The sequence below is a fragment of the Artemia sp. Qi Xiang Cuo genome, chromosome 15 (genome assembly GCF_049724085.1).
Source record: "Artemia sp. Qi Xiang Cuo chromosome 15, ASM4972408v1, whole genome shotgun sequence".
In the NCBI taxonomy this organism is placed as follows: domain Eukaryota; kingdom Metazoa; phylum Arthropoda; class Branchiopoda; order Anostraca; family Artemiidae; genus Artemia; species Artemia sp. Qi Xiang Cuo.
Window position 1 is genome coordinate 38345320 of NC_142808.1, and position 24127 is coordinate 38369446.

Genomic DNA, 24127 nt, shown 5'->3' on the forward strand with positions numbered 1-24127 from the left:
TTTAGCTATTGGAAATTGCACCTTTAAAAAAATTTACCCAGAAATTACACCTAAAATATTGATATTACACCTAATTATATTGATTATGACTAACTACACTATATTATTGAAAATTACACCTAAAACATTAATTTACACCTAAAATATTGGAAATTGCACCTAAAAATTTCAATCTAATTTCAATTATACCCTTAAATATCTGGCAATTACAACACTAAAATATTTCTAGCGTACCTTGACAAAACAGGCTCAGGGGGTAGAGTTCCCCCTAGATGTTGAAAAATACGTTCCATCCCACCCCATACATTTTCATTAATTAGCGCCATTCTAAAGCCTTAAGATTGTATAACGATTTGAGTAAGAACATTTTGAATAATAATAAGCCAATTTCATTACATATGTTATATCCAGGCTATTTGGAAAGTTTTACACAACCGATTAATTAGATTTTTTTTAACAAAATGGCGTTTTTAAATTCTAGCCAATTAGAGTTCCGATTTAAAATTACTACTGAGAATTCAATTTTATTTTTATCACTTCTCCTAATGATTGTTTAGATTCTGAAAGTTATATCTCTTTCACTCCCATAATTGCGGTTAACTTGAATCATACAAATAAACAATCAATGAAAATCAAGCCGGTTTTAATCAACTCGGACTGGTTATCCGGTTTTTAACGATTGTATGATGGCAATACTCAAAATATGGCGGTATCCTAATAAAAAGATATAAAAGAACGACTCGGACTGGTTATCCAATTTTAACGATTGTCAGATGGCAATATTCAAAAGTAGGTGGCCTCCTAATAAAAAGATATATAAAACGACTCGGCCTGGTTATCCGGTTTTAACGATTGTCCGATGGCAATATTCAAAAGTAGGCTGCCTCCTAACAAAAAGATATAAAAAACAACTCGGACTGGTTATCCGGTTTTAACGATTGTCTGATGGCAATATTCAAAAGTACGCGGCCTCCTAATGAAAGATGTAAAAACTAACTCGGACTGGTTATCCGGTTTTAACGATTGCCCGATGGCAATATTCAAAAGTAGGTGGCCTACTAATAAAAAGATGCGAAAAAATGACTCAGACTAGTTATCCGGTTTTAAAGATTGTCCGATGGTAATATTCAAAAGTAGGTGGCCTCCTAATAAAAAGATGTAAAAAAACGACTCGGACTGGTTATCCAGTTTTAACGATTGTCCCATGGCAATATTCAAAAGCAGCGGCCTCCTAACAAGAAGATATTAAAAAAACGACTCGGACTGGTTATCCGGTTTTAACGATAGGCCGATGGCAATATTCAAAAGTAGGCGGCTTCCTAATAAAAAGATATAAAAAACCGACTCGGACTGGTTTTCCGGTTTTAACGATTGTCCGATGGCAATATTCAAAAGTAGGTGGTCTCTTAATAAAACGATATAAAAAACGACTCGGACTGGTCATCCGGTTTTAACGATTGTCCGATGGCAATATTCCAAAGTAGTTGGCCTACTAATAAAAATATGCGAAAAAACGACTCGAACTGGTTATCCGGTTTTATTGATTGTTCGATGGTAATATTCGAAAGTAGGTGGCCTCCTAAAAAAAGATGTAAAAAACGACTCGGATTGGTTATCCGGTTTTAACGATTGTCCGATGGCAATATTCAAAAGTAGGCGGCCTCCTAACAAAAAGATATAAAAAAAACGACTCGGACTAGTTATCCGGTTTTAAAGATTGTCCGATGGTAACATTCAAATGTAGGTTTCCTCCTAATAAAAAGATAAAAATCCGACTCGGACTGGTTATCTGGTTTGAACGATTGTCCGATGGCAATATTCAAAAGTGAGGCGGCCTCCTAACAGAAAGATATAAAAAAAACGACTCGGACTGGTTATCCGGTTTTAACGATTGGCCGATGGCAATATTCAAAAGTAGGCGGCCTCTTGATAAAAAGATATAAAAAACTGACTCGGACTGGTTTTCCGGTTTTAACGATTTTCCGATGGCAATATCCAAAAGTAGGCGGCCTCCTAACAAAAAAATATAAAAAAACGACTCGGACTGGTTATCCGGTTTTAACAACTATCCGATTGCAATATTAAAAATTAGGCGGCCTCCTAATAAGAAGATATAAAAAAAAAATGAGTAGGACTGATTATCTGGTTTTAACGATTGTCTGATGGCAAGATTCAAAAGTAGGTGACCTCCTAATAAAAAAGTATAAAAAAAACGACTCGGACTGGCTATCCGGTTTTAACGATTGTCCGGTGGCAATATTCAAAAGTAGGCGGCTTCCTAATGAAAATGTCTATATATAAAAAAAACATTCGGAATGGTTATTCGGTTTCAACCATTGTCCGATGGCAATATTCAAAAGTAGGTGGTCTCCTAATAAAAAGATATAAAAAACGACTCGGACTAGTTATCCGATTTTAACGATTGTCCGATGGCAATATTCCAAAGTAGGCGGCCTACTAATAAAAAGATGTAAAAAAACGACTCGAATTGGTTATCCTGTTTTAACGATTGGCCGATGGCAATATTCAAAAGCGGGCGGCCTCCTAACAAAAATATATAAAAAACGACTCGGACTGGTTATCTGGTTTTAACGATTGGCCGATGGCAATATTCAAAAGTAGGCGGCCTCCTAATAAAAAGATATAAAAAACCGACTCGAACTGGTTATCCGGTTTTATTGATTGTTCGATGGTAATATTCGAAAGTAGGTGGCCTCCTAAAAAAAGATGTAAAAAACGACTCGGATTGGTTATCCGGTTTTAACGATTGTCCGATGGCAATATTCAAAAGTAGGCGGCCTCCTAACAAAAATATATAAAAAAAACGACTCGGACTAGTTATCCGGTTTTAAAGATTGGCCGATGGTAACATTCAAATGTAGGTTTCCTCCTAATAAAAAGATAAAAATCCGACTCGGACTGGTTATCTGGTTTGAACGATTGTCCGATGGCAATATTCAAAAGTAGGCGGCCTCCTAACAGAAAGATATAAAAAAAACGACTCGGACTGGTTATCCGGTTTTAACGATTGGCCGATGGCAATATTCAAAAGTAGGCGGCCTCTTGATAAAAAGATATAAAAAACTGACTCGGACTGGTTTTCCGGTTTTAACGATTGTCCGATGGCAATATCCAAAAGTAGGCGGCCTCCTAACAGAAAGATATAAAAAAATGACTCGGACTGGTTATCCGGTTTTAACAACTATCCGATTGCAATATTAAAAATTAGGCGGCCTCCTAATAAGAAGATATAAAAAAAAATGAGTAGGACTGATTATCTGGTTTTAACGATTGTCTGATGGCAAGATTCAAAAGTAGGTGACCTCCTAATAAAAAAATATAAAAAAAACGACTCGGACTGGCTATCCGGTTTTAACGATTGTCCGGTGGCAATATTCAAAAGTAGGCGGCTTCCTAATGAACATGTATATATATATATATATAAAAAACATTCGGAATGGTTATTCGGTTTCAACCATTGTCCGATGGCAATATTCAAAAGTAAGTGGTCTCCTAATAAAAAGATAAAAAAAACGACTCGGACTAGTTATCCGATTTTAACGATTGTCCGATGGCAATATTCCAAAGTAGGCGGCCTACTAATAAAAAGATGTAAAAAAACGACTCGAATTGGTTATCCTGTTTTAACGATTGGCCGATGGCAATATTCAAAAGCAGGCGGCCTCCTAACAAAAATATAAAAAAAAAACGACTCGGACTGGTTATCCGGTTTTAACGATAGTCCGATGGCAATATTCAAAAGTAGGCGGCCTCCTAATAAAAAGATATAAAAAACCGACTCGGACTGGTTATCCTGTTTTAACGATTGTCCGATGGAAATATTCAAAAGTAGGCGGCCTCCTAACAAAAAGATATAAAAACACGACTCGGGCTGGTTATCCGGTTTTAAAGATTGGCCGATGGTAATATTCAAAAGTAGGCGGTCTCCTACAAAAAACACATAAAAAAAACCACTCGGACTGATTATCCGGTTTTAACGATTGTCCGATGGCAATATTAAAACGTATGCGGCCTCCTAATAAAAAGATTTAAAAAAAAAATTGAGTATGACTGATTATCAGGTTTTAACGATTGTCTGATGGTAATATTCAAAAGTAGGGGGCCTCATAAAAAAAAACATAAAAACCACGACTCGGACAGGTTATCTTGTTTTAACGATTGTCCGATGGCAATATTCAAAAGAAGGTGGCCTCCTAATGAATATATATATATATATATATATATATATATATATATATATATATATATATATATATATATATATATATATATATATATAAACGACTCGGACTGTTTATCCGGTTTTAACGATTGTCCGGTGGCAACATTCAAATGTAGGCGGCCTCCTAATGCATATATATATATATATATATATATATATATATATATATATATATATATATATATATATATATATAAACGACTCGGACTGTTTATCCGGTTTTAACGATTGTCCGGTGGCAACATTCAAATGTAGGCGGCCTCCTAATGCATATATATATATATATATATATATATATATATATATATATATATATATATATATATATATATATATATATATATATATATATATATATATATATATATATATATATATATAAACATTCGGAATGGTTATTCGGTTTTAACCATTGTCCGATGGCAATATTCAAAAGTAGGCGGTCTCCTAATAAAAAGATATAAAAAACGACTCGGACTAGTTATCCGGTTTTAACGATTGTCTGATGGCAATATTCCAAAGTAGGCGGCCTACCAATAAAAAGATGTAAAAAAAACCACTCGGATTGGTTATCCGGTTTTAACGATTGGCCGTTGGCAATATTCAAAAGTAGGCGGCCTCCTAACAAAAATATATAAAAAAACGACTCGGACTGGTTATCCTGTTTTAACGATTGTCCGATGGAAATATTCAAAAGTAGGCCGCCTCCTAACAAAAAGATATAAAAAAAAAAACGACTCGGGCTGGTTATCTGGTTTTAAAGATTGGCCGATGGCAATATTCAAAAGTAGGTGGCCTCCTAACAAAAACGCAAAAAAAAAACACTCGGACTGGTTATCCGGTTTTAATGATTGTCCGATGGTAATATTAAAACGTAGGCGGCCTCCTAATAAAAAAATATTTAAAAAAATGAATAGGACTAATTATCCGGTTTTAACGATTATCTGATGGTAATATTCAAAAGTAGGGGGCCTCCTAATAAAAAAAAATATAAAAAACGACTCGGACTTGTTATCTGGTATATATATATATATATATATATATATATATATATATATATATATATATATATATATATATATATATATATATATATATATATATATATATATATATATATATATATTAAAATTCGGACTGGTTATCCGGTTTTAACGATCTTGTGATGGCAATATTCAAAAGTAGGCCGCCTCCTAATAAAAAGATATAAAAAAAAAACGACTCGGACTGTTTATCCGGTTTTAACGATTGGCCGATGGCAATATTCAAAAGTAGGTGGCCTCCTGATAAAAAGATATAAAAAACCGACTCGGATTGTTTATCCGGTTTTAACAATTGTCCGATGGCAATATTCAAAAGTAGGCGGCCTTCTAACAAAAAGATGTAAAAAAAAATGACTCGGAAAGTTATCCAGTTTTAACGATTGTCCGATGGCAATATTAAAAAGTAGGCGACATTCTAATAAAAAGATATAAAAAAAAATGAGTCGGACTGATTATACGGTTTTAACGATTGTCTGATGGTAATATTCAAAAGTATTCGGCCTCCTAATAAAAAAAATTTAAAACACGACTCGGACTGGTTATCCGGTTTTAACGATTGTTCAGTGGCAATATTCAAAATTAGGCGGGCTCTACGAATATATATATATATATATATATATATATATATATATATATATATATATATATATATATATATATATATATATATATATATATATATATATATATATGTATATATATATATATGTATATATATATATGTATATATATATATATATATATATATATATATATATATATATATATATATATATATATATATATATATATATATATATATATATATATATATATAAATATATATATATATAAAACATTCGTACTGGTTTTAACGATTGTCCTATGGCAATATCCAAAAGTAGGCCGCCTCCTAATAAAAAGATATAAAAACGACTCGGACTGTTTATCCGGTTTTAACGATTGTCCGATGGCAATATTCAAAAATAGGCCACCTCCTAATAAAAAGATATAAAAAAACGACTCGGACTGGTTATCCGGTTTTAACGATTTTCCGATGGCAATATTAAAAATTATGCTGCCTCCTAATAAAAAGATATAAAAAAACAACTCGGACTGGCTATCCGGTTTTAACGATTGTCCGATGGCAATATTCAAAAATAGGCCGCTTCCTAATAAAAAGATATAAAAAAACGACTCGGACTGTTTATCCGTTTTTAACGATTGGCCGATGGCAATATTCAAAAGTGAGCGGCCTCATTATAAAAATATATAAAAAACCGACTCGGACTGTTTATCCGGTTTTAACGATTGTCCGATGGCAATATTCAAAAGTAGGGGGCCTCCTAATAAAAAGATGTAAAAGAAAAGACTCAGACTGTTTATCCGGTTTTAACGATTGTGTGATGGCAATATTCAAAAGTAGGCCGCCTCCTAATAAAAATATATAAAAAAAACTACTCGGACTGTTTATCCGGTTTTAACTTTGGGCCTATGGAAATATTAAAATGTAAGCGGCATCCTTATAAAAATATATAAAAAACCGACTCGGACTGTTTATCCGGTTTTAACGATTGTCCGATGGCAATATTCAAAATTAGGCGGCCTCCTAACAAAAAGATGTAAAAAATGACTCGGACTGGTTATCCGGTTTTAACGATTGTCCGATGGCAATATTAAAAAATAGGCGACATTCTAATAAAAAAGATATAAAAAAAATGAGTAGGACTGATTATACGGTTTTAACGATTGTCTGATGGTAATATTCAAAAGTATTCGGCCTCCAATAATAAAAAGAATTTAAAAAAACGACTCGGACTGGTTATCCGGTTTTAACGATTGTTCAGTGACAATATTCAAAATTAGGCGGGCTCCTAATGAATATATATATATATATATATATATATATATATATATATATATATATATATATATATATATATATATATATATATATATATATATATATATATATATATAACATTCGGACTGGTTATCTGGTTCTAACGATTGCCCGATGGCAATACTCAAAAGTAGGCCGCCTCCATATAAAAAGATATAAAAACGACTCGGACTGTTTATCCGGTTTTAACGATTGTCCGATGGCATTATTCCAAAGTAGGCGGCCTCCTAATAAAAACATATAAAAAACGACTCGGACTGGTTATCCGGTTTTAACGATTGTCCGATGGCAATATTCAAAGTAGGCGGCCTACTAATAAAAAGATGCGAAAAAACGACTCGGACTGGTTATCCGGTTTTAACGATTGTCCGATGGTAATATTCAAAAGTAGGTGGCCTCCTAATAAAAAGATGTAAAAAAACGACTCGGACTGGTTATCCGGTTTTAACGAATGTCTGATGGCAATATTCAAAAGTAGGCCGCCTCCTAATAAAAAGATATAAAAATATGACTCGGACTGTTTTTCCGGTTTAACGATTGGCCCATGGCAATATTCAAAAGTAGGCGGCCTCCTGATAAAAAGATATAAAAAACCGACTCGGACTGTTTATCCGGTTTTAATGACTGTCCGGTGATAACATTCAAATGTAGGCGGCCTCCTAATGAATATATATATATATATATATATATATATATATATATATATATATATATATATATATATATATACATATATATATATATATGTATATATATAAACATTCGGAATGGTTATTCGGTTTTAACCATTGTCCGATGGCAATATTCAAAAGTAAGCGGTCTCCTAATAAAAAGATATAAAAAACGACTCGGACTAGTTATCCGGTTTTAACGATTGTCTGATGGCAATATTCCAAAGTAGGCGGCCTACCAATAAAAAGATGTAAAAAAAAACCACTCGGATTGGTTATCCGGTTCTAACGATTGGCCGATGGCAATATTCAAAAGTAGGCGGCCTCCTAACAAAAATATATAAAAAAAACGACTCGGACTGGTTATCCTGTTTTAACGATTGTCCGATGGAAATATTCAAAAGTAGGCCGCCTCCTAACAAAAAGATATAAAAAAAACGACTCGGGCTGGTTATCTGGTTTTAAGGATATGTGTATATACATGTATATATATATATATGTATATATATATATATATATGTATATATATATATATATATATATATATATATATATATATATATATATATATATATATATATATATATATATATATATATATATATATATATATATATATATATATATATATATATATATATAAACATTCGGACTGGTTATCCGGTTTTAACGATTTTGTGATGGCAATATTCAAAAGTAGGCCGCCTCCTAATAAAAAGATATAAAAAAAAACGACTCGGACTGTTTATCCGGTTTCAACTATTGGCCGATGGCAATATTCAAAAGTAGGTGGCCCTCCTGATAAAAAGATATAAAAAACCTACTCGGATTGTTTATCCGGTTTTAACAATTGTCCGATGGCAATATTCAAAAGTAGGCGGCCTTCTAACAAAAAGATGTAAAAAAAAAAGACTCGGACTAATTATCCGGTTTTAACGATTGTCCAATGGCAATATTAAAAAGTAGGCGGCATTCTAATAAAAAGATATAAAAAAAAAATGAGTAGGACTGATTATCCGGTTTTAACGATTGTCTGATGGTAATATTCAAAAGTATTCGGCCTCATAATAAAAAAGATTTAAAAAAAACGACTCGGACTGGTTATCCGGTTTTAACGATTGTCCAGTGACAATATTCAAAATTAGGCGGGCTCCTAATGAATATATATATATATATATATATATATATATATATATATATATATATATATATATATATATATATATATATATATATATATATATATATATATATATATATATATATATATATATATATATATATATATATATATATATAAAACATTCGGACTGGTTATCCGGTTTTAACGATTGCCCGATGGCAATATTCAAAAAGTAAGCCGCCTCCATAATAAAAAGATATAAAAACGACTCGGACTGTTTATCCGGTTTTAACGATTGTCCGATGGAATTATTCCAAAGTAGGCGGCCTCCTAATAAAAATATATAAAAAACGACTCGGACTGGTCATCCGGTTTTAACGATTGTCTGATGGCAATATTCCAAAGTAGGCGGCCTACTAATAAAAAGATGTAAAAAAACGACTCGAATTGGTTATCCTGTTTTAACGATTGGCCGATGGCAATATTCAAAAGCAGGCGGCCTCCTAACAAAAATATATAAAAAACGACTCGGACTGGTTATCTGGTTTTAACGATTGGCCGATGGCAATATTCAAAAGTAGGCGGCCTCCTAATAAAAAGATATAAAAAAACGACTCGAACTGGTTATCCTGTTTTAACGATTGTCCGATGGAAATATTCAAAAGTAGGCGGCCTCCTAACAAAAAGATATAAAAAAACGACTCGGGCTGGTTATCCGGTTTTAAAGATTGGCCGATGGTAATATTCAAAAGTAGGCGGTCTCCTACCAAAAACACATAAAAAAACCCACTCGGACTGATTATCCGGTTTTAACGATTGTCCGATGGCAATATTAAAACGTATGCGGCCTCCTAATAAAAAGATTTAAAAAAAAAATTGAGTATGACTGATTATCAGGTTTTAACGATTGTCTGATGGTAATATTCAAAAGTAGGGGGGCCTCCTAATAAAAAAAATATAAAAACGACTCGGACTGGTTATCCGGTTTTAACGATTGTCCGGTGGCAATATTCAAAAGAAGGTGGCCTCCCTAATGAATATATATATATACATATATATATATATATATATATATATATATATATATATATATATATATATATATATATATATATATATATAAACGACTCGGACTGTTTATCCGGTTTTAACGATTGTCCGGTGGCAACATTCAAATGTAGGCGGCCTCCCTAATGACATATATATATATATATATATATATATATATATATATATATATATATATATATATACATATATATAAACGACTCGGACTGTTTATCCGGTTTTAACGATTGTCCGGTGGCAACATTCAAATGTAGGCGGCCTCCTAATGCATATATATATATATATATATATATATATATATATATATATATATATATATATATATATATATATATATATATATATATATATATATATATATATATATATATATAAACATTCGGAATGGTTATTCGGTTTTAACCATTGTCCGATGGCAATATTCAAAAGTAGGCGGTCTCCTAATAAAAAGATATAAAAAACGACTCGGACTAGTTATCCGGTTTTAACGATTGTCTGATGGCAATATTCCAAAGTAGGCGGCCTACCAATAAAAAGATGTAAAAAAAAACCACTCGGATTGGTTATCCGGTTTTAACGATTGGCCGATGGCAATATTCAAAAGTAGGCGGCCTCCTAACAAAAATATATAAAAAAACGACTCGGACTGGTTATCCTGTTTTAACGATTGTCCGATGGAAATATTCAAAAGTAGGCCGCCTCCTAACAAAAAGATGTAAAAAAAACGACTCGGGCTGGTTATCTGGTTTTAAAGATTGGCCGATGGCAATATTCAAAAGTAGGTGGCACTCCTAACAAAAACGCCAAAAAAAAACACTCGGACTGGTTACTCCGGTTTTAACGATTGTCCGATGGTAATATTAAAACGTAGGCGGCCTCCTAATAAAAAAATATTTAAAAAAAAGGAATAGGACTAATTATCCGGGGTTTTAACGATTATCTGATGGTAATATTCAAAAGTGAGGGGGCCTCCTAATAAAAAAAAAAAAATATAAAACGACTCAGGACTTGTTATCTGGTATATATATATATATATATATATATATATATATATATATATATATATATATATATATATATATATATATATATATATATATATATATATATATATATATATATATATATATATATATATAAACATTCCGGATCCGGTTACCCGGTTTTAACGATCTTGTGATGGCAATATTCAAAAGTAGGCCGCCTCCTAATAAAAAAAGATATAAAAAAAAACCGACTCGGACTGTTTATCCGGTTTTAACGATTGGCCGATGGCAATATTCAAAAGTAGAGTGGCCTCCTGATAAAAAGATAAAAAACCTACTCGGACTGTTTATCCGGTTTTAACAATTGTCCGATGGCAATATTCAAAAGTAGGCGGCCTTCTAACAAAAAGATGTAAAAAAATGACTCGGAAAGTTATCCAGTTTTAACGATTGTCCGATGGCAATATTAAAAAGTAGGCGACATTCTAATAAAAAGATATAAAAAAAATGAGTCGGACTGATTATACGGTTTTAACGATTGTCTGATGGTAATATTCAAAAGTATTCGGCCACATAAAAAAAAAATTAAAAAAACGACTCGGACTGGTTATCCGGTTTTAACGATTGTTCAGTGGCAATATTCAAAATTAGGCGGGCTCCTAATGAATATATATATATATATATATATATATATATATATATATATATATATATATATATATATATATATATATATATATATATATATATATATATATATATATATATATATATATATATATATATATATATATATATGTATATATATATATATATGTATATATATATATATATATATATATATATATATATATATATATATATATATATATATATATATATATATATATATATATAAATATATATATATATATAAAACATTCGTACTGGTTTCTAACGATTGTCCTATGGCAATATCCAAAAAGTAGGCCGCCTCCTAATAAAAAGATATAAAAACGACTCGGACTGTTTATCCGGTTTTAACGATTGTCCGATGGCAATATTCAAAAATAGGCCACTTCCTAATAAAAAGATATAAAAAAACGACTCGGACTGGTTATCCGGTTTTAACGATTGTCCGATGGCAATATTCAAAATTATGCTGCCTCCTAATAAAAAGATATAAAAAAACAACTCGGACTGGCTATCCGGTTTTAACGATTGTCCGATGGCAATATTCAAAAATAGGCCGCTTCCTAATAAAAAGATATAAAAAAACGACTCTGACTGTTTATCCGTTTTTAACGTTTGGCCTATAGAAATATTCAAAAGTCGGCGGCCTCATTAAAAAAATATATAAAAACACGACTCGGACTGTTTATCCGGTTTTAACGATTGTCCGATGGCAATATTCAAAAGTAGGGGGCCTCCTAATAAAAAGATATAAAAAAGACTCAGACTGGTTATCCGGTTTTAACGATTGTGTGATGGCAATATTCAAAAGTAGGCCGCCTCCTAATAAAAAGATATAAAAAAACGACTCGGACTGTTTATCCGATTTTAACGATTGGCCGATGGCAACATTCAAAAGTAGGCGGCCTCCTTATAAAAAGATATAAAAACCCGACTCGGACTGTTTATCCGGTTTTAACAATTGTCCGATGGCAATATTCTAAAGTAGGCGGCCTCCTAAAAAAAATATTTAAAAAAAACTCGGACTGGTTATCCTGTTTTAACGATTGTCCGATGGCAATATTAAAAAAAAAGGCGGCCTTCTAATAAAAAGATATAAAAAAAATGAGTAGGACTGATTATCCGGTTTTAACGATTGTCTGATGGTAATATTCAAAAGTATTCGGCCTCCTAATAATAAAAAGAATTTAAAAAAACGACTCGGACTGGTTATCCGGTTTTAACGATTGTCCAGTGACAATATTCAAAATTAGGCGGGCTCCTAATGAATATATATATATATATATATATATATATATATATATATATATATATATATATATATATATATATATATATATATATATATATATATATATATATATATATAACATTCGGACTGGTTATCTGGTTCTAACGATTGCCCGATGGCAATACTCAAAAGTAGGCCGCCTCCATATAAAAAGATATAAAAACGACTCGGACTGTTTATCCGGTTTTAACGATTGTCCGATGGCATTATTCCAAAGTAGGCGGCCTCCTAATAAAAACATATAAAAAACGACTCGGACTGGTTATCCGGTTTTAACGATTGTCCGATGGCAATATTCCAAAGTAGGCGGCCTACTAATAAAAAGATGCGAAAAAACGACTCGGACTGGTTATCCGGTTTTAACGATTGTCCGATGGTAATATTCAAAAGTAGGTGGCCTCCTAATAAAAAGATGTAAAAAAACGACTCGGACTGGTTATCCGGTTTTAACGAATGTCTGATGGCAATATTCAAAAGTAGGCCGCCTCCTAATAAAAAGATATAAAAATACGACTCGGACTGTTTTTCCGGTTTAACGTTTGGCCCATGGCAATATTCAAACGTAGGCGGCCTCCTGATAAAAAGATATAAAAAACCGACTCGGACTGTTTATCCGGTTTTAATGACTGTCCGGTGGCAACATTCAAATGTAGGCGGCCTCCTAATGAATATATATATATATATATATATATATATATATATATATATATATATATATATATATATATATATATATACATATATATATATATATGTATATATATAAACATTCGGAATGGTTATTCGGTTTTAACCATTGTCCGATGGCAATATTCAAAAGTAGGCGGTCTCCTAATAAAAAGATATAAAAAACGACTCGGACTAGTTATCCGGTTTTAACTATTGTCTGATGGCAATATTCCAAAGTAGGCGGCCTACCAATAAAAAGATGTAAAAAAAACCACTCGGATTGGTTATCCGGTTTTAACGATTGGCCGTTGGCAATATTCAAAAGTAGGCGGCCTCCTAACAAAAATATATAAAAAAAAACGACTCGGACTGGTTATCCTGTTTTAACGATTGTCCGATGGAAATATTCAAAAGTAGGCCGCCTCCTAACAAAAAGATATAAAAAAACGACTCGGGCTGGTTATCTGGTTTTAAGGATATGTATATATGATATGTATATATATGTATATATATATATATATATATATATATATATATATATATATATATATATATATATATATATATATATATATATATATATATATATATATATATATATATATATATATATATATATATATATATATATATATATAAACATTCGGACTGGTTATCCGGTTTTAACGATTTTGTGATGGCAATATTCAAAAGTAGGCCGCCTCCTAATAAAAAGATATAAAAAAAAACGACTCGGACTGTTTATCCGGTTTCAACTATTGGCCGATGGCAATATTCAAAAGTAGGTGGCCCTCCTGATAAAAAGATATAAAAAACCTACTCGGACTGTTTATCCGGTTTTAACAATTGTCCGATGGCAATATTCAAAAGTAGGCGGCCTTCTAACAAAAAGATGTAAAAAAAAGACTCGGACTAGTTATCCGGTTTTAACGATTGTCCGATGGCAATATTAAAAAGTAGGCGGCATTCTAATAAAAAGATATAAAAAAAAAATGAGTAGGACTGATTATCCGGTTTTAACGATTGTCTGATGGTAATATTCAAAAGTATTCGGCCTCCTAATAAAAAAGAATTTAAAAACACGACTCGGACTGGTTATCCGGTTTTAACGATTGTCCAGTGACAATATTCAAAATTAGGCGGGCTCCTAATGAATATATATATATATATATATATATATATATATATATATATATATATATATATATATATATATATATATATATATATATATATATATATATATATATATATAAAACATTCGGACTGGTTATCCGGTTTTAACGATTGCCCGATGGCAATATTCAAAAGTAGGCCGCCTCCTAATAAAAAGATATAAAAACGACTCGGACTGTTTATCCGGTTTTAACGATTGTCCGATGGCATTATTCCAAAGTAGGCGGTCTCCTAATAAAAAGATATAAAAAACGACTCGGACTGGTTATCCGGTTTTAACGATTGTCTGATGGCAATATTCCAAAGTAGGCGGCCTACTAATAAAAAGATGCGAAAAAACGACTCGGACTGGTTATCCGGTTTTAACGATTGTCCGATGGTAATATTCAAAAGTAGGTGGCCTCCTAATAAAAAGATGTAAAAAACGACTCGTATTGGTTATCCGGTTTTAACGATTGTCCGATGGCAATATTCAAAAGTAGGCGGCCTCCTAACAAAAAAATATATAAATAAAAACGACTCGGACTGGTTATCCGGTTTTAACGATTGTCCGATGGCAATATTCAAAAGTAGGCCGCCTCCTAATAAAAAGATACAAAAAAACAACTCGGACTGGCTATCCGGTTTTAACGATTGTCCGATGGCAATATTCAAAAGTAGGCGGCCTCCTAATAAAAAGATATAAACACGACTCGGACAGGTTATCCGGTTTTAACGGTTGTCCGATGGCAATATTCAAAAGTAGGCGGCCTCCTAATAAAAAGATATAAAAAAACAACTCGGACTGGCTATCCGGTTTTAACGATTGTCCGATGGCAATATTAAAAATTATGCTGCCTCCTAATAAAAAGATATAAAAAAAACAACTCGGACTGTTTAACGATTGTCCGTTGGCAATATTAAAAAGTAGGCGGCCTCCTAATAAAAATATAAAAAAAAACGACTCGGACTGTTTATCCGATTTTAACGATTGGCCGATAGCAACATTCAAAAGTAGGCGGCCTCCTGATAAAAAGATATAAAAAACCGACTCGGACTGTTTATCCGGTTTTAACGATTGTCCGATGGCAATATTCAAAAGTAGGGGGCCTCCTAATAAAAAGATATAAAAAAAACTACTCGGACTGTTTATCCGGTTTTAACGATTGGCCGATGGCAATATTCAAAAGTAAGCGGCCTCCTGATAAAAAGATATAAAAACCGACTCGGACTGTTTATCCGGTTTTAACAATTGTCCGATGGCAATATTCAAAATTAGGTGGCCTCCTAAGAAAAAGATGTAAAAAAAAGACTCGGACTGGTTATCCGGTTTTAACGATTGTCCGATGGCAATATTAAAAAGTAGGCGGCCTTCTAATAAAAAGATATAAAAAAAAAATGAGTAGGACTGATTATCCGGTTTTAACGATTGTCTGATGGTAATATTCAAAAGTATTCGGCCTCCTAATAAAAAGAATTTAAAAAAACGACTCGGACTGGTTATCCGGTTTTAACGATTGTCCAGTGACAATATTCAAAATTAGGCGGGCTCCTAATGAATATATATATATATATATATATATATATATATATATATATATATATATATATATATATATATATATATATATATATATATATATATATATATATATATATATATATATATATATATATATATATAAAACATTCGGACTGGTTATCCGGTTTTAACGATTGCCCGATGGCAATATTCAAAAGTAGGCCGCCTCCTAATAAAAAGATATAAAAACGACTCGGACTGTTTATCCGGTTTTAACGATTGTCCGATGGCAATATTCAAAAGTAGGCCGCTTCCTAATAAAAAAGATAGAAAAAAACGACTCGGACTGGTTATCCGGTTTTAACGATTGTCCGATGGCAATATTAAAAATTATGCGGCCTCCTAATAAAAAGATATAAAAAAAACAACTCGGACTGGCTATCCAGTTTTAACGATTGTCCGATAGCAATATTCAAAAGTAGGCCGCTTCCTAATAAAAAGATATAAAAAACGACTTGGACTGTTTATCCGGTTTTAACTATAGGCTGATTGCAATATTAAAAAGTCGGCGGCCTCCTTATAAAAATATATTAAAAACCGACTCGGACTGTTTATCCGGTTTTAACGATTGTCCGATGGCAATATTCAAAAGTAGGGGGCCTCCTAATAAAAAGATGTAAAAAAAAAGACTCAGACTGGTTATCCGGTTTTAACGATTGTCCGATCGCAATATTAAAAAGTAGGCGGCCTCCTAATAAAAAGATATAAAAAAAATGAGTAGGACTGATTATCCGGTTTTAACGATTGTCTGATGGTAATATTCAAAAGTATTCGGATGGTAATATTCAAAAGTATTAATATTCAAAAGAAATTCATCTAAAAAAAAACTTTTTCCACAAAAGAAAGAAAAGTACAGAGCTCCATTAAGCCAAAAATTGGCAGAAATGAGGTCAAGTAATCATTCAAGCGCAAAACTATCACAAATCACTATGAATAAATAAATGAAAATTAAAATGAACAGAAATTAGAATAAATAGCCGAGTCAAACTCGAAACGAGCAAAAACTAACATTAGTAGGGCTGATAACCCCCATGCCTTCTCAAGACCAGAACATAATTTGCGCTTTACTGAAAACAAAATATGTTTAAGTGTTTTCACCTTTTTGATTAAATAAGTAAAAAACTTTTTTTACTCACTTTTTTTCACCATTTTTTATTTTAAGGAATAAACATCAGTATAGGTATATTAAACTGACAATCCGCAGTCATTTTTTTTTTTTTTTTTGAGCAAAGCCTAAGTTATGTTCTGGTCTTGAGAAGGCATAGGGGTTGTCAGCCCTTCTAATGTCAATTTTTGGTTGTTTTGAGTTTGACTTGGCTATTTATTCTAATTTCTGTTTGCTTTGAGTTTCATTTAATTATTGATAGTGATTTGTGGTAGTTTTAGGCTTGGAAGATTATTTTACTTTATTTCTGCCCATTTTTGGCTTAATAGAGCTCTTTACTTTTATTTGAAAACTTATTTTGTGGAAAGTTTTTTTAAATTAATACAAATATATGACACCGTCATTTAGCCAGGGGGCAGGAGCCAGCCTCCCCCCTCCCCTTTATGGGCGGCCATGGCCGAAGATATTTACCGGGGCATAATTGAACTACTTTTTCAAGAAATTGGAGTTCCAAGGCAAACCTAATAGGATTTGCCGCTGACAATGCATCGGTTATGATGAGGGAACAAGGTGGTGTGTAGGCGAAGCTGTCAGAAGACTGTGCAAGTTTTTTTGTACTTGGTTGTTTTGTTCATGCCATTCCATTCACATATGGACTAGTGCTGCCGGCAAACAATTGCCAAAAGAAATTGAAGATTTTGTCTGGATATATACGGCTATATTTGCCGCAACCCAAAACGGGCCGGTGAGATTTTAGAATTACAGAAGCAAATGGAATTAAAAAGAACATCGGATTTTGGGACATATAGCAATTTGATGGTTTTCTAGACAAGCAGTTGTAGCTCGAAATTTGGAGCAGTGGGATTGCTTGACTTTATTCTTCCGTGCGGAAAATCTTAAAGAAGCCAACAAGCCGGAGAAGGCCACTGCTATACTAAAAAATCTGCTGTCAGCGGTTTCAATGCTTACTTTGCCCTTCTGGTGTATATTTTGAAATATATCGAAGACCTAAACAAGCAATTTCATGCAAAAGACACCCAAATTCATCTTGTCTATAATTGTTTTTCTGAAGTGTACAAGACAATAGCATTCCACTTTTTGTTGCCTAGTTATACGAAAAAAATGATTCCGCCTCATAAGCCCACATGACACCAGCTACTACGTCGATGTCAAGGACTGGAAGTGATATTTACCAAAGAAAAGGTATCTCTATCTGCTGCAGTTGAGTTTAAAAAAGAGTGTAGGAAATTTTTGGTCGTACTCTGTGACGAGAAGAGAAAGCATTTTTTTTAACTCCTGGTTTTCATCGGTAAGAAATTTTGATAGACTTCATCTACGCTATGCTATGGGAGTAGAGTAAAATCACCCAAACCTAGCACCGCCTCTGGCTCAGTTTCTGAATTTACTGAGTGACAATGACCTGGAAGATATCGTCCAAGAGTGGAAGAGATTACCCTTTTGCTCTGAGCTTGGTAGTTCGATTCACTCAGATCCAGCCTTGTTTTGGACTCGGGTTTACAGGCAAAAGATGTTAATGGGGCAAAGCGTTTTCCTCTGCTTGGGCGTTTCACTTTAAGCCTACTTGTTCTCCCAAACGCTCCCACTGCTGCTGAGCGAACTTTCTCAGATGTCAATTCGAACAAAACAAGCATTAGAAATCGTTTCACTTTCACCACCTTGAACGGGCTTCTCAGTGCAAAACGGATCGTCTCAAAGATTTGGAAACCACCCTTGAATATGGTTCTGCATCCAAGGTCGAAAACTGTGGAAGGGGATATGGAAAAGCTGGACTACAAGAAGGAACAGCAGACAAAATGACAAACTAGCACAAATGTTCCTATTTTAAATGTTACAATTTTATTACCTTTGTACGGTTTAACCTGATTTTTTTCTGCAACATAGTCGAAATACTTCTATTAAATTAATTTTGTTCTGATTAGTAGAATCGACCAAGAACTTATGTAGAATGACCAGTGACTTGTGTGGTCTACCCGTAACTCGCCTTTGGGTATCCTAGTCCGTGGACCTATTGGAATCTATGGTGATAGCCACTTTCATGGCGTGATTGCTGATAAATTTTTTTTGTAGCTTCTGGGGCTCGTTACTCATCCTATAGGTGGATTATATGTTGTTGACACTGCGTTATTGGCTTTCTTACTTTATCCATTTTTCGCCTTAATGTCCAAAATTTCGAAAGAAAGGATTACTCCCAACAATCAGCTTCGAGAACGCTTTCAGAAAATTTTACCGAAACCTTCTTCTAAAATGCTTTTAGTGGTTTCGTACTGCTATATTGTTAAGCTGAGAAAGTCTATAGAAGCATTCTTCATATTTCAAGCTATGAGGTTGCTACTGCCTTGGTTTTATTTTTCCTGCCCTTACCCTAGAACATTTTCTCAATTTTCAGCAAAATCAATTAAACATAACTACCTGCTAGCGTTGCAAAGCGACTCGACCGATTAATTTTTAACCTACTGTCAGATGGCACAAATTAATCTCTTGTGGTACAACTTTGGTCGAAAAACTGGTACATTTTATCTCAAATCGTTGCCAACACTGTTAATCACCCCTTTCCACATCATCATCACTGGCTATACAGTTTTCATAATATATTTATGTGCTAAAAGGACGATAAATATTGAATAATTCACATAAATGGCCAACGAATAAAGGAATATATCAGGAACGTGCGCAGGGGGGCCTCCGGTCCCCTCCCCAAATCTCACGATTTTATTGTTTGTTTTCCCATAAGTTTCTTATACTTCTCAGAGAATAAGGGATTTGAAGAATTTGCCCCCCCCCCCGAAACAGATCCTTGCTTACGTGCCTGGAACATACCACTCGATTTATTGTCTTTCCGAATATAATAATCGTTTTTGGCGCAAATTCAATTTTAACCTAAATTAACCTAACCTTTCTAACCTCACCCAAATATATAGCACATATTATATATTTCTCATTTGCTTACTGATTCTCGAATTTGCCACTGTCGATTCAATTTACGGGTAAACCGGTTTTAACAAGAATGACGCCAACCGAGGTATATAAGCCGTATCTAAAATAAGAGAAAAAGATATCATCTCTGAGGATCTGTAAAGCATGGGCGCCCATAAGCTGAAGTCTAGGGGGGGGCCAACCTCGTTAAATTGACAATTTTAATGATAATAGAATACGACTCTCAGAACAAAAATATAAAAATAAAGGCAGCATCATTTAGCCAGGGGAGGCAGGAGCCCCCCCCCTGCCCCCCCATATGGGCGCCCATGCTGTAAAGGGCTTAAAATTGAATTTGGGCCTGAAAATGATTATTTTATTGGGAAAGAGTATAAAAAAAGGCATCGAGTGGTAAGTTTGCTTTATTCGTAGGTGAATATTTACCAAAAGGACTTTATTGCTAAAGAATACACGATCGTTTAAAAATTTATTTTCTTCACAGCATTTGCAGTTTAGTGCATAATTTTAGTACAAGCATTGTGCAATTCCTTGTGATGTTGACAAAATAGAGGTAATAATCCACTAATAGCGCTGGACTTGTATAGAGCAAATTGTGAGTTCAATTTGATTCAGACTACCACTCGTTTTGATGCTTTATCTCTGATTGACTGTATCCCGAATCTGCCTTTCAATTCGAAAGTGTTGAAATCAAATTTGCCCAATATGATAAATAAACTAAACAAAATGTCTACATTTTCCTGCTTTTTGACTGTATTATTCTAGAGCCGCGTTTCCAGGCTCAGTGGGTTCTAGCAGGGATTGCATGAGTGTTGCACAAGAAGAGTTATCAAAAATTGGATTTAGAGCCAAGCATGGATCTGAAGCTCTACTGGAAAAGCTTTATGCTATAGGCAAATAGAAGAGTAATTTTTTAAATTGCATCGTGAACAAGCGCTTTATAATTCAACATATTTCTTTGATGTCAAAGAAATAAAGGAACTGGGTTATAGTCAATACTCTCATATAACTATGGTAATTGGATTAAGAAATGTATAGATATTTGCTAAGCTAAGATATTTAAGGTTGTCATTAACTTTAGGTTCATAATGTTCGTTTCAGTCATGAATATTCTCTTCATTTTTGAATTTCGACACCAAGATTCGTGGAGTCCTGAGTTTGAACTCGGTATTTCAGGGGGCTTCAGATTCAACAAACCTGGGTTGAACGTAGGAGCGAACACTGTGGCTGAATACCGTTTTTAGTAGATTTGTATTGAACTCAGAGTTGTGAACGCACAAAACGGAACTGGTTGGCAATTTGTTATGGGAAACCGCTGGCTGAAAATGGTGCTTAGGTGTGCACTGAAAAGAAGTGGCTATAATGGGCAAAATCCGTGAAGTACATAAACGATGCATGTTAATAGAATTTATGTTATCACTTAATATTTGTTGAAAACAATTTTTCACTTTTATAACTTGCCTCTTCCTTGGGCTTGACTTCTGAGAAACAGTCTAAACAGCATTCCCCGTAGCTCTTGCTCTTGTGTTGAGAATTTACTAATTCTCAAATAAAAGTCAATTATCAACTAAAGAAGGTGCTTTGAAAAAGTATATGAAATTGGTAAAGATGGCACATAAATTACGCAAACTCACGCTACTGCTCTTTTGTGAACATTTAATTTTGTGAAAATAGTGTAAGAAGGAAAGTTTCAAGTGTTCGTATCAATATTAGTGGTAGGATTGATTCAATCATTTTATGGCAAAGAGTTTGATTCATCAGCATTGGTTATGTCAATGTGTGTTTTTGTTTGTTAATATTTAATCTTGATTTACTATTATGAATTTATTTCGTTTTTGCAAAACGACACTAAACAGTGTTTGTTTTATTAAAAAGTTAAATCTTGTGCAACACCAGGATGACTGTTTATAACGACGGTGAGTTTTGTAAATAAAATGTTCTATTCAAAAATAACAATCAAGTCATTTCGCTGTTTCTTTCCATTGCAGGTAAATGGAGATATTCTGATTCCAAGAGATTGCTACCTGAAACTATGCCCTGATTTAAATTTTGATTGCCTTCTTTTCCTCTTTTTTTTTTATTTTACTGTACTGATATAAATAATTCATTAAAGTGTGCATGATAATATTCGACTATGAGAACCTTACAAGGGTACCCGTTGAACTTTTTTGCAATGCACTGAATGTGAGTTCTTTGAGTCTGTTCCCGCTCCAAAACACAGAGAATGTTGCAGTATTTTCTATATTTTCTATCGGATCCACCGATTTTCCACTTTTTGTCGAATTCATTTATTTGAAAGACACCTCAAGTTGTTTGGCCATGTAACACTAGGCCCAGAGGAGACCCTAACTTGGCAGGTTCTTACTGCAGTGCCTCCCTCCTCTTGGAAGAAACAACCGGGAGGCCAGATCTAGTCATGGCAGAACGTCGTGAAGGAAGATGTCGAAACGCTAGGCGGTTTCCGGAAATATGGCTACAAGTGGGACAAGTCGTGGCTTCAACTCATTTGACCGAAGATAGATGACAGATCACTTTGGCAGAACCTTGTCCAGGAGCTTCTTGGTGCCGAGTTAGGCTGAATATCCTGTGCCTCGTCTTCAGTAAGTGAGTAAAGTAAGTTTATTTCATTGTCCCGTTATAAGTATCTTATTAAAGCATGCATTACCAGTGGTGTCTATTGGAGGGGGGTGTTATGTGCCATCCCCCTAATTCTTAAAAATTTCTTGTTGGGGGTCATTTTCGTTGAAACAAGCCAGGGGGGGGGCATTTTCATTGTAAATCAAAACAAATGAGGAACTTGTCCCCCTCCCTGAAATTTTCGCGAATTGTCGATATTGTGCAATACAATTATTGAATATGTGCCTTAGTATTTTAGGACATTGTGGCACGGGACTCTCGTTAGACTAGGTCTTATTAGACCTTTTCATAAATTACAATATAAAAATGAAATTAATTGCAACTTTCGAGAAAATAAAAGAATGAAGAAATTGTTTAAAAATTAGTCCAGAGCGATGGATGTGACGGATGCTCCATGCTTCCAAAGAGATCGACCGCGCAAAAACATGACTCATAAAAATTCTGGTTCTTTTTTGGGAGCTAACTTTTCTGCATAATTTAATTTTTTTTTTTTTTTAAGGGTGACTTCTGGTGAGTGTACAATACTTTTTATATTTTTTCATTCTGGTTGGAAATCTGTAATTAGTATGCTGAAGCGCCAATCTTCAAGATAAATTCGTAATGAGAATTCTGAAGCATGAAGCTGAAAGCTAATCAGCTTTGATTTTCACTCGAGTGTTTGATTTCCTGTTTTGAGGTTGTTGCCTTTTTCTAAAAAAAAAAAGAGACCAAAATTAAAGTGTGGTGAATATCAGAGCTATTAACATATCTTTGCTAAAAGGCCTACCATACTGTAACTAACAAAAGTTGCAAACAATAGTATTTATTAAATCAGAGTTCACTCTAAATTTGACAAAAACCTTAATTAGTGAAAGAAGAAATGTTACATTTGCACAACTATTTAAATAATTACAATTTAATAAAAATGTTATAACGTATTTCAAAAGTTAAAATCTCTCGGACTGGTTATCCGGTTTTAGCGATAGTCCGATGGCAATATTAAAAAGTAGGCGGACTCCTAATAAAAAGATATAAAAAACAACTCGGACTGGCTATCCGGTTTTAACGA

The 24127-nt window shown here is 33.5% G+C and overlaps 1 protein-coding gene across 1 annotated transcript in view; it reads left to right on the forward strand.

The window, feature by feature from the left end:
- Positions 1-22567, forward strand: part of LOC148943659 (nudC domain-containing protein 1) — a 188495-nt gene extending 165928 nt beyond the window's left edge. The window contains exon 11 of the mRNA XM_089100915.1: positions 22431-22567. Within this exon, the coding sequence (XP_088957041.1) occupies positions 22431-22434 (4 nt within the window). The 3' untranslated portion in view covers positions 22435-22567. The remainder of the gene's footprint in view (positions 1-22430) is intronic.
- Positions 22568-24127: the final 1560 nt, after the last annotated feature.